This window comes from Python bivittatus, unplaced genomic scaffold (genome assembly GCF_059951505.1).
Source record: "Python bivittatus isolate LINGU-HERP-01145 unplaced genomic scaffold, Pbiv_v1 ctg000070_np1212, whole genome shotgun sequence".
Taxonomy (NCBI): Eukaryota; Metazoa; Chordata; class Lepidosauria; order Squamata; family Pythonidae; genus Python; species Python bivittatus.
Genome location: NW_028277034.1, coordinates 3275241 through 3288254, shown reverse-complemented (window position 1 = coordinate 3288254; position 13014 = coordinate 3275241). Strand labels below are relative to the sequence as shown.

General features: G+C 38.2%; 1 protein-coding gene across 1 annotated transcript in view; it reads left to right on the top strand.

Annotated features, from left to right (window-relative positions):
* Window positions 1–13014, top strand: part of DLC1 (DLC1 Rho GTPase activating protein) — a 266008-nt gene that overhangs the window by 60621 nt on the left and 192373 nt on the right. Inside the window, exons 3-4 of the mRNA XM_025169576.2 lie at window positions 6900–7046; window positions 8700–8861. Coding sequence (XP_025025344.1) covers window positions 6900–7046; window positions 8700–8861 — 309 coding nt within the window. The remainder of the gene's footprint in view (window positions 1–6899; window positions 7047–8699; window positions 8862–13014) is intronic.

Genomic DNA, 13014 nt, shown 5'->3' with positions numbered 1-13014 from the left:
TACCTTCTCATAGTCAGGTGATATTTAGGTGGGAAAAAATGCATTCAGCCAGTTCCATCATAAATATAGTTCATATATTTAATATATGGGACTGGAGATGTCAGAGGGAGAGAGCCAGTTTGGTGTAGTGGTTAAGGCTAGAAGCCAAGAGACCATGAGTTCTAGTCCCGCTGTAGGCAGGAAGCCAGCTGGGTGACCTTGGGCCAGTCATTCTCTCTCAGCCCTAGGAAGAAGGCCAGGGCAAACCACTTCCAAAATCTTGGCAAGAAGAATGCAAAGACTTGTCCAGACAGTCACCAGGAGTCAACACTGACTCAAAGGCACCAAAACAAAGTTAGAGAAGGCCTCTAGGCTACTTGTAGGTATCTGTTACATAAAAACTGAAGCATCAGAATTCATCACTTTCTTGTTGCAGTGTTTCAAATGAATTTGCTTTCAATGAGATGGTTAAGACTTGTCAGACAACTAGGCTATCTTTGTGTGCTTATTTTTGTGTTTATTTCATTGGGATCCCATTCTTCTGCCAATAGCTTAGATGGCAAGAACTCTGAACTGCTAAGCTGTTTTTTGTTGATTTTCTTGCTTTTGTAAAACTATATTTTGCTCTTGCTTTTCCTCCAAGGAGCACAGATGAATAATGTGTACTAAGTAGGTTGGATTGCAGGGGAGTTACTGGCTCAAGGCCACCTAATGACTGAAGAAGTTTAGAACTCAGGTGCTCTTGGCCTAAATTCAACACACCTGCTTCCTGCCTATATGTTTAAGCTGCCCTTGAATAGGTCTGAAAATATAACAATAACAAGTCATCCTCGTACCAGAAAACTTCAGGGGCTGCTCCTGATACTTCCTATCACTTTAGGAAATGAAAAATACAAAATAATATGCTTGAGCCACTAGTGTTGTTAGAAATGTCTTTGACTGGCATCTAAAAACCCTGAAAAGAGTGTATTTTCAGCACATTTTCTAGATTTCTCTTTATCCCCAACCTCAAGAAGAGCATGCACAATCCATTACATAATCGCTTTTCTCCACATGCTTATATGGGATCATTACTGAAAACAGTTGAAATTGCCAAGGGTTACATCAGAAGCAGAACTTACACTTAAATAAAGGAATGCTGAAAATCTCAGGGTGGCCTGTAACCAACCCAAACTTGACTTTTACGCTAATCAAACATGACAGTTATATCACCATTTTAATCTTACATCAGATCTTCAGTGTAGGAAAATATGTATTGTATAGTATTTCCCAGAAAACCAGGATAGCCAGAATGATCTTTCCATGTCACACGAATTATGTCATTCCAAATTTGACCAAATAGAAGTAAATAATTTGAATTTGTGAAATGTTTTGTGTGTGAACAAAAATGCAAGTTAAAATTAGAAACTGGTCCTAGGAACAGAAAATAAAGTTTTTCTCATAGAAGACAAAAGTTGGATCTAGATTTAGTTATATTTGGAACCACTGAAATCAGTGGGACATAGTAATCATGATTTCGTTTATTTCCTATGCCTGATCCAATTAAAATATGGTAACACAGAAGTGGAGTATAAACAGATATGCATGTTATCCCTTTCAGCATCCTATTCAAGATTTTCTACATACTAAATTTTTATGTGTATAAGCTTTAGGCTTTTATGAGTACATTTACTAGCTGTTTAACTCTGCAATATACCATGTGGAAAAGTAATAAATGCAAAATATTTGTTTTAATGCCTGAAGTAGAATTCAAATAAAAACCAAAATATTTCATAGTATAGTTGACTTGGTGATCAGAGACCTAAATGTCTGAATACTTGAATGTGCCTTTGGCCAAATTCTTGAGTGTATTTCTCCTTGTATGCTGCTTCTGAAAAGGTTCTACCCAACTATTCAGGGCCAGCCCAAGGTATTTTCTGCCTGAGGCATAGGATAAGAGAGCATCCTCTCCAATGAACTTACTGGCAGGCAAGTTGTACTCAACAACGGCAACACAATAGAATCTTGCACTGTCCCTGAGATGAGCAACCTAATTTAGGTAATGCTGGACAGGTTCTGTGACACATATACTCTGCCCTGTAAAAGAGAGGAAGATCAATGGAGCTACTATTGTGACTCCTCTGATGTGGCCTTGTTCTACTGAACATCACAGATGCCCTCTGGGGTCACCTCCCTGCTCAGTGCTTCTAGAAGATTGAACTGCCATGCCCTCAGTACGCACAAAAGTTTTATTTGTGTGCTTGAATGAACTTGCATACCTAAGGTGGTGAAGGGTAGATGTCCAGGCATACACTAGCAATGCTTTATTCATTTTTACCTTTTTAAGGCATTTCTGTATTGTCCCTCCAATTAGCAAAGATTCAAAACCTATAATAAAACCATAAAAAATACAACAGTAAAAATAAATGTGTATAGTACATTACATTAAAACAAGACATTAAGGAAGCACGTTAATTATTGGATTTTCAAAATCTGGCCTATCCCTCTCCAAACCTTCCTGATTCCAATGTAAAATCCACTTAATATTCCAGACAGTCAGTTCTTGCTTTTAACCAATCATGAACACAAGCATTGGAAATAAAATTGGTATACGTAGAGCTTGAATACAGAAATGGTTGCATGCCCTTTTGCACTTTAAGCTTACATATATTCACCCAGGCACATTGTTGACCATTCCCAAGAATGTGGTAGAGATCCAATAGTCTCTCATAGGAGGAGGAGAAACCTGTCTTCATTTATTAAGAAATGATAACTCGGGCCATAATCTCTCATCATGATAGTTCTAAACATAATAAAAAGAAACAGAAACATAATCAGTTTCTTTCATGTAGTCAGTTCATATCTATGGGTATGTGGGGGAGGCAGCAGGAACACTTCTGACATGCATGCATTTAATTTACTGTCTGTATAGATCCTCACATCAAAAGTGATTCCCCTGGAAAGCAGAATTCCTGAATATATGGAAGAGTTTTGCACCCATAATCATGGAGGCTGTTTCAGGCAGTATAAACCCACATGTGTCAGACACAAAATATGCTTACCACTGTGGTGTCATTCTCCTGTTAGTATCCACTGTATATATGTTTCGAAAATTTAAAATATTTGTTTCATGGATTTTGAGATTTAGTTCATTTTATGAAGGTCCTCTCCATAATCTTTAGAACAGCCTTTCTCAGCTTGTTACTGTTGAATCTGTGTTGGACTACAATTGCCATTATCCCCAGTCTGCTTGAGATGATTGGCTAGGATATATAGAGCTCAAGAGCAATAAATCAATGAATGTGGCAATAAAATTCAATGTAAAAACTTACTGGAATTCCCATTGTAGCTAAATGCTAGCAACATTGGTGAATCCTGCTTCTTAATTCTCACAGTTCGATTGGGGAATAAGTTCCATTCTGGACTATGTGATTTACATCTGAGTAAATATTTGCATAGCACCAAAAAGCTTCAGGTTTTGCAAATAGTACTCAATGCAGGCAGCATGCTACCAAAAGAAAGCCAAGAGATTTTCTTGGGCTCCGTCTATGAGAGGCTAAACCTCACATTTTTATGTGGACTTTCTAAGCCTACCATGGAAAAACAAAGCTGCTATATGGAATTTGAGGCATAAGGCAAAAATGTTTCAGTAGAATGCTTCGCTTATTCTAAAGGAGTATATTTCCTTTTTCCTCCAGACATGGAATGTATCGAAAAATGTGTGAGGAAAAGCATGTGGAGTTTCCTGTTCTAGATGCAGGAATGTATGTAGTGCAGCAAACAATGTGGCCTGTATTTGTAATGGAAAAAAGAGAATTTGGTACAATAATGGGATTGCGATCATCACATTCAGTGAAAGCTAGTTCATGTCCTTTACAGGCACCGTAGCCTTGGCTCAACACTTCCCAGCCTGCAGAACCCTCAAATTCATTCTTTAAGCAAATTATGTTGGTTGGTTTTTGTAAAAGAAGTAGGAGAACATGAGAGCCTCCTTGGTTCAAAGCTATTTCCTGCTCTCACTAGTACTTACTGGTGAGTAAGTGGTGCTGTTTTGTTTCCCTATTCTTGATTTTCATTTCGACAAGGGGAAAACTAGGGACAGGCAGAGAAACTGGAAATGGAAAATCTGCTGAGGTGGCGTGGGGGCAGTGGTTGTCTTTTCCAGAATACTACCCGGTCTGAATGCTGCTTGTTGCAACAACAGCAGCAAAAAAGAATCCAGCTAGAGTTTGTATTAAATGTATAGCAAATTGCCCCCAATTATTTTTTTTAATGAGAAAGAAAGAGGAAGCAATGTAAATGCCATATAATGAAAGAGATAAAGTTCTCCAATAAAGCAATTATTGCAAGAGTGTGAAGGTTTTACTGTATCTTATCCCTGTGGATAATTCTATCTTGGAGGAATCAGGCTAGGAAGAGAAGTAGAAATCTCTACTTCTCTTGTATTGGCATCATCATCTCAATTATTACCCCCATGTTTTGAGTAAAGGCTGCACACTCCTATATAAAGTAATGTGTAGCTTGATCCTTTAAAGTTTGGAATTTTAGTTTTTATCTCCATTTCTTAGCATAAGTAAAAAAAAAAATGTTCTGTCCTCTCTCCCTCCTGCAAAAAAAAATCAGATTGCAATTAGATATATGCCATTAATGAAAGGAGTAGATAATTTTATAATACTAATTAAAACTGTTTTGTTTGGGGGGGGGTTGGCTATCATTTATTTATTTGTTAATCACCTGAAACCAGCTGGATTCTAGGCAGCTTACAGAAATTGTGGGTTAAAAAGAAGATACAAATCAAAAATTTAAAAGGTAAGCAAGTAAGTTGCTTGGTAAACCAACAGATAGCCTGAGCTTCTTTTCCCCTTAACTCAACCTACTTGGCAAAGGATTAGGGTTATAGGAACTATACTCCAAAATATCTATTCCTGATTTAGATTAACAGCCTGCTTGTTTTTGTTGCTGTTTGACATCCAGTTGTTAGATCACAAATCTGTTTACATCAATCTTTCTCTACATATGGCCCTCCAGATATATTGTGCTTCAAATCCCATAACAGTTAATAGCAGGATCATTCAAATTATGGAAATCATCTGGAGGATGCCAGGCATGAGAAGCCTACTTTATAATATCCCTACTTCTTTCATCTCCCCTCTCTGCATTAAGAGCAGCCAGAAATTTTCTGATATGTGCCTTGTAGTGAGTTACTTGAAAGTGTGGGGTCTCTAGTAAAGGCAGGGCTCTGCGCTCGGTCTGTCTGTCTGTCTGTCAGCAGGAGAACTTTCTGAAAATTGAACAGAATGAGATCAAATTGGTGCTGTGCAGGGAAATGGGCCAGCAGAGGAAAGTGTTCCAGGTGGGGAGGGAAACTCCTCAGTGCATCTGAATAGAACAGGCAGTGGGCAATGGCTTCAAATGTTGCTGCTTGTTCCATTACAAACCACCTCCCTCCTGGTTTTCTGCTCACATACCAATGCTGTACGAGGGGAGAACAGACAAACGCACAGAGAGAGGCCACTCTTTGTTGGATGGGTTAAGTCTGGAATAACCAAAAACTACTCCCTTTGAGATTGTCTGTGCTAATTATCCCAATATTGTTCCAGTGGCTCTGGAAAGTTCTGTCCTTTCGATATATAGGTTTTGGATAAATTGGTATATAGATTTTTAGATCAGTGGTATTAAATATTCCCTTTTTTATCTCTTGCTTGTTGTTCATGTCTCTCTCCCTACTTTAGCCTGCTTTCCTTTTTCTTTTTGTCCCCTTTTTGCCAGTTAACTGTTTTTGATGTTTGCTGATAAATAAACACCAAGCTATATTTTTGGCTAGCTGCACTGAGTGGGCTGTGTGCTTACTCTCATATGGATAAAGGGACTGACTGGGAGTGTGCCGGGTGGAAACTAAACTGGAAATTACCTTCAGGAATTTTTTAACACACACATGCACCAGCCCTGAACGCACACACCCTTGATAGTCCCTGATGAGAAAGTGCACAGGTGCAGCATCTTATACAGAAAAAAATGCAGCTGCCTCCTGTGATGGCAACTAATAAAGAAGTTGGGAGGATTTCCAGAGGCCAAGCTCTACATGCTTTCCCTATGTTTATGTTACTTATTGAGGCAAAAGGGTGTTTCTGAGACACTTGGCCTTTCCAATTAGACCTTGCAAGAAATTTGATATTTCAATGTCCCCACATGGTTGGGCATAATGATACATTCCTTGCAATATGTTTGTTCCTGGTCAGAGTTAAGCCCAAGGGGATCTTAATAAACATGGTCTTATGCCATTGCCTGCTCAGGAATGAACAACACAGGCCTCAGCCATATTGGACTGTAATATCCATCCGTTAGGTTATGACTCAAGGCTTCTTCATCAGTTATTCCTTGGCCTTAGAGCTAGAGACGTCATGTGGGATGATTCCACATAGAATCATAGAATGGGACCAGAAGCACTGCAGTCTAGATAAGCTTCCTTTAAATGACTTCTTTTACTATTTAATGCAAGAATTCATAACACCTAATTCCAATTTATCCAGTGAACCTGCCGAGCTCAGCTGTGATTCTGTTCCCTGCTCCGTGGCTTGCCTAATCAAAGAGGGCAGATGTTCAGGTAGCAGTAGCTGGGGGAAATGGCCAAGAATAGGGGCATCAGACTACAGGGATTGGCCTCAGTGAAGCTAGCTTAGTTTCTATCTGGTTCCAACTAGAGATGCAAAATGGAGGAAAAATGCTTCTCTGTGAAGTCAAGCCTTGGAGTGAAGGATGCATTGATGAGAGAATGCAGCACAGTGCTTCCCCTCCCCCTTTCCTCCTCCTCCTTTTCTCCCCAAATGTGAGCTTGCTGCCTATTATTCAACCCTGTTTTGTTAAATTAGAGAACAGAGAGTTTTTTATTCTTTCCCAGAAGTGCCCTTTCAGATTCTGTAACTGTGTGTTCTAATCCCCAGGAAGCGAGAGACCAAGATCAGTCACGATTGGACTCCATGGTACTACTTATTCTGAAACTGGATCAGCTGGACCAGGATATTGAGAACGCTCTCAGTGTAAGCTCTTCGCCTTCCAACACATTGACACACCCACAGAAGCCCATCCCTGTGAGTCTGTTTGCTCAACCTTTTATTCTGGTTGCTTATATTTACTTACCACATTTTTCCTTGTTGCTTCTTTCTCTTTTCTCACTTTCATGGTTCTTTCAGCTTAAGTGTCTACAGTTTCCAAAACATAAATACAAAAGAAGTAGATTTCTTGTTCTGTTTCTTAGATCTAGCTAAGCCTTCCAGAGGCACAGAATTACTCTTTCCATTGCGCTTCACAGGAGTTGTAGTCTAGAGTATCTGGAGGTACCAAGTTAGAGAAGGCAACTCTGGCTTCATTTCTGCCTTTTGTCTTCCTCCATGCTTGGAGAATGATAAAACTCTTACAACAAATCAGGTGGAAGATTCAGCTTCCCAACCTTGCCAATGCTTCTCTGTTTTTAAAGATGGAATTATAGTCAAACCAATCAAATGATCTGATGCAGTTGGTGCTAAATTGGAAAGAGAAGCTATGGAAGTATGGATGATACTTCGTGATTTTATTTGCTGCACATTTCAGTAAGTCTCAGAAACTGCTTAAAAATCCTGCCTTTCTTAAAAAAAGTTACCCAGTGCCTGTCCTGAAATAAGTCCCCCCCAAAGTTTATTTTGCAAAAGGATTACATTTTATGTTATAGAGACAGGACAAATAATTATTTCTGCAATATTGGATTATTTTAAAATGTTGGGTATATAATGTTTGAGGATTGGGTTGGAGATCGTTAGTTGGTATTTAAACTGAATAAATTAGATTGGATTGTACAATTTATGTTATTGTGCAGATTCTGTTCCTTGTTTGTTGGATTATTTGAAGCTTTTACATGATATCTTTCACTACAGAGTCCTCTCAAGAAAGCTTACAGAAATTAACTTTATATGTAAAGCAAGATAATTTAACAACATCTACATATTGATAAGATTAACAATATGTTAAGAAGAAAATAATAATCTAATCATTATTTGTAAACTTTCAATTGAGCAAAGAAATTAGCATATTTGTAATGATTTCCTGTAACATTTTTTCTTACCTCATGCAGCTCGAAACATGCATTTGATTATCATATATTTTAAAAAATGCATTATCACCCATATTTCTAAATGATGTATAGCTCATTCTACTTCATGTGCACCCCATGTACTCCAGTACACAGTTCTGTGTACACATCCTGGTATATTCAGAGGGACTCAATTGCAGTGACTGAATGCTGGCTTGTGATCCTTCCCGTAAATGGTACAGAGGCTTAAAACCCTAAAAAATGGAAGTTATCAGGTGCTTTGTTCACATTTTAAATGGAAAAAACAAGAAAAAATAGGTTTCACCTGCACAAGTTTCCATGTGAGGATGTCACACCAGCTGCCTAAAGATTTCCAGATGTTAGTGAAGGTTTCAAATGCTTCCAAAGACAAAAGGTGAAGATATAATATGATATGCACAGGAACTATCAAGAGAAAACATGCCAGAATTTTGAAACTCCAGACTCCTGAACAAAACTACATTTATTTTTCTTCTTGTAGAACACTGAAGCTTTGATCTTTAAAGTACTTTTCAGTGATATGCAGATAGTATTCTTGGTATAACAAGGAAGGGAAAAGAAATGAGTATGCCTTAATGTATTCCTCAAAGTCAACAGCATATGTGTGCAGCCAATAAAGAATATGACTTTTCTTTTAAAGGATTTGGAGTCACATCCTGGAGGTACAGTAGGCATCATCACTTTGAATAACCAGCAAACAAGCATATCATCACCACCACCTCCTCTACCTCCTACTCCCTATGGTGCAGATAAAGCATTTCCCATTGCAATGGCTGGTTCTGGAGCAAAACCAAAGGCTGGGGTGAGCTAAAAATCTTTAATACGTGTGCGTGTCTATATAAATAAAACCATGGTTCCATCCTATAATTTTGTACATTTTATTTATAGTTTGTTTTTGGAGAAAAAGAAACTTACTAGGATGTTCCATAATGTTAAATTCTGTCATACAGCTAAGACTCTTTTTCCCCCTGATTAAAGCCACAATATGAGAGAGAGAGAGAGAGAGGTATATATATTTTAAAAAAATCAAGATACTTGGAAAGTTGGGAGTCAGCACCCATAGAAAATAATGATTAGACATATTAGAGTTTGGTAAATATGAGCAACTATCACAGGCAAATGTTCCATGCTGCTCTTATTATCTTGGAGATGTAGATTATTTATTAATTACAATAGCTGATAAATAGAAATTACTCCAAGAAGTTGCTTATTTTCGCCATATCTTTTCAGAAGACAGCCTGGGCTTTTAACAATTATATCCTTGTCTTCCCCCCTTAACTTGCCTGGATAGCCACTTGTCAACATCTCTGAAATCTTCTCAAGTGCTAGATTCTAATCGTAGTAGGAATTCCGTGGTTTTTTTCAAATGCTTACATATTTTGCCATGGGTAATAAATTAAAATTTGATCTTACTCTGATAAGAACTTGATGCTTTGGAATGACCTTTAATGAAAAATAGTGGCAAAAGCTTTTTTGTATGGGGAGGAGGTGATATGGATTGAAAATGGGTTAATTATTTATGGTATTTTAAAGACTTTTGAAAGGTCACAAAAGGAATATAATTTGTCAAAAGCAACCGAATGGCAACATACACAGCCCACACAATCTGATTATAGGGAAACAAGGAAGATAACTGGTAAAGCTTTTCTGTTGAAATATCTAATTTCTAAATGCATCCAAGACACATGTAGTTAGATCTTTGCCTCTTTATAACATTTTTAATCTGCATTTGATTGGTAGACACAAACCACTTTGATCCAAACAGAAGGCTGTTAGGGTTTATTCAGTATTGCACTGAGTTATGCAAGTAAGTTAAACAACACCATATTCTGTTGTCCTTTTACTTCGATATAAGCCGATGCAACAGTTGATAATTGGCATCTTTCTTGATTTTTTTCTGTATACTTGGAACCTCTAAAATAGTTCCCTTATATGATGACAACTTGATCCTAATAGCTCAAAATTTGATAGGACTCTTGAGTTCACCAGGAGGAGAAAAACTGCCAACTACTTCAACTAAATATATTTGGGAAAGGAACCTGAACATAGAATTGGCCACTAGACGAATATTCTTTGGGTCAAGATTTCAGAGTGGCATTCCACGAAGGGCGCAACCACCTCACAATACTGAGCCTCTGTATCCTGGCTAGTATTTGGCAGAATAGACAACAAGACCCTAATCCAGTGTTTCTCAACCTTGGCCCTTTTAAGAGCATGGCTGGCTGGGGAATTCTGGGAGTTGAAGTCCACACCTCTTAAAAGGGCCAAGGTTGAGAAACACTGCCTTAAGCCCTTCTTTACCAATGGCATTTATATCAGGCCAAAATAGACGAAGAAGTTAGCCTTCGTTGCATCCCAGGTCTTTAATGCCACTCATAATGTCCATTTACGGCAGTCTGTATTGACTTCGAGTAGCTCTATTGAAACAATTTCTGTTTTTCAAGGTCTTATTAATGTCACCCAAAATTATATCCAACCTACAGTTCTTCCATCTTTGCAACGAACAGTTAGGAGATCTAAACCATAGTTTGATAAAGAATGTACCTTGCTTAAAGCCCAGGGAATGAACACATATAAGAGGGCATGTTTAGCCAATAATCTCTATTCCCATGAAATCTTTTATAAGCACAAAAGGAGATATAAGAAGATATTAAAGGAAAAAAAGAACAAATATGCCTAGAATCCTGGGCAGAGATTCAGCAGGCCATAACAAACAAGAACCATAGGTTATTTTGGCTTCTAATATCAAAAACTAAAGTTAACACAAACCCAGAAAATATTATTAATTCAATCCCCCTTGACACCTGGTACAGGTATTTTCAAAATATATTTTCACCCACTCAGGATTGTATCTCAAACATTCTGGTATTAGAGGACTCTATTCCAGAATTGCTACCAGTAACTCATGCAGAAATACAAAAACTAATTGCATAACATAAAATAATAATAAAGCTCCTGGTGCAGATTTAATTCCTCCAGAATTCTTAAAGATAAATCCATCATGGTGGGCTTCAGTGTTAGCCCCACTCTTCACTGCTATAAATTCCTCCATGGTAATCCCTAAAAACTGACTCAATTCAATTACTCTGCTAAAGAATGCCTTGAAATAAACTACCAAAAAGCAAAAGTTTTGGTCTTTTCCAGAAGACACTCTGAAAGTCCATCAAACTGGACAGTTAATGGCAGACCCACTGAGCAGGTGAAATCATTTAAATACCTAGGTATTTACTTTCAATCTTCTACATGCTGGGGTCATCAAATAAGAGAGTTAGCTATGAAAGCTCAAAAGGTATCTCTAGCAATCAACAAATTTGCTAGTTGGCAGTGGAATAACTTTGTCCCTGCAGCAATTAAATTATTCAAAGTCCTTGGCATAATGCTGTATGGATCTCAGATGTGTATTTACAAAAACTTCTCAATCCTTGAACGAATACAAACAAAATTTTAAAATCAATAGCACATGTTCCTTACTCAACTTCTAATGCCATCACCAGATTAGAGCTAGGCTGCATCTCATTTGATGCCCAGGCAAGATTATGTCAGCTAATATTCTGGGCAAAACAAATCATTTGGGACTGAAGTATACTCTGAAAAAACAAATAGACCAAGATCTGAAACAGTGTGGACTATCAATACCAGCTCTACTTGCTTTGGGCCCTGAAAAAACCTTGGTGGAACTTAAGCAGAGGCTATGGGATTTAGACATTCAGGTAGGCAGAGCCAAACTTCCCATCTCCCTTACAGACGAGTTGCTGTCTCCACCTGGACACTCCCTAAATACGTCTATAAGTTTCTGTATGCCCCACAGAAAAGGGTCATCTCCTAGCCTGTATAGATGCTCTCCCTATTAGGGTGATAGCTGGTCAATATGCCAAACTTCAATATGAAGATCAAATATGTATTTGCTCAAAAATAGAGGTGGAGTCTGTTTCACACATCCTTCTGAAGTGCCCACTGTACTCTCATTGGTGATCAGGGCTAATACACCCCCTCTTGAGCCTCCATTCATGAAAGGAGATTGAGGTATTCTTACTAAACAACCAATACCCAGTAGCAAAATTTTTATCTATAGCCTTAGCTTATAGAAATCTTTTGGTACCTCCAGTGAATTGCTCATTTTATAGGGTTTCTTCCTCGTTATGTGTGTGTATTATTATGTTTCTAAGTATTAATGGTGTGCTGTATTTCAAATGTTGTGACTTGGTCTTGGACCATAAATAAATATTTTTTGGAAAAAGCCTGCTCCTTTATGAAACTAAGCTTTAATTCTGATGTAAATCATTCTTGGAAAACCCACCTTGCTGCTTTTAAGTAAAGGAGTAGTAGAACAATTTCTCAGCTACATTTTGTTCTCATAAAGGAGGCCAGCTAAATGATCCTGCTGTTGAAGTCTTCTTAGCTAAAGCTATTATCCAAATATTGTATGGGGCAAAGATTTAATGAAATACTGCCAGAATTCTTCAGAATAAATTTCTGAGAAAGATATTGACCCTGAGCAGAATGTGGGATTTCCATTTACTGAAGCTTAGGTAGAGCTGTGCTATCTAAAATATTAAGGCAAGTGGAGCAGCGTGGAAAATACTAGTCTTCCTAACTGTATTCATTATGCAAGTGAGAAATGGAGGATGGGCATGTCATTGCCAGTTCCTGTTGCAGAGGTACAATCCCAGTACGGGTGCCTTTCTGCCTATGAAATCTGGATGCAGGCAAAGTTAAGAGGAATCAGATGCAGGCAAAGTTAAGATGTAAGTCAGTGTTGTCCAAACTTGGCCACTTTGAGATGAGTGGACTTCAACTCCCAGAATTCCCCAGCCAGCCATGCCAGCCATGCAGGCTGGGGAATTCTGGGAGTTGAAGTCCACTCATCTTAAAGTGGCCAAGTTTGGACAACACTGATGTAAGTGAATGCATAATTGCAATGATATGCGGGAATGACCTTCGGAGACAGGAGGAAG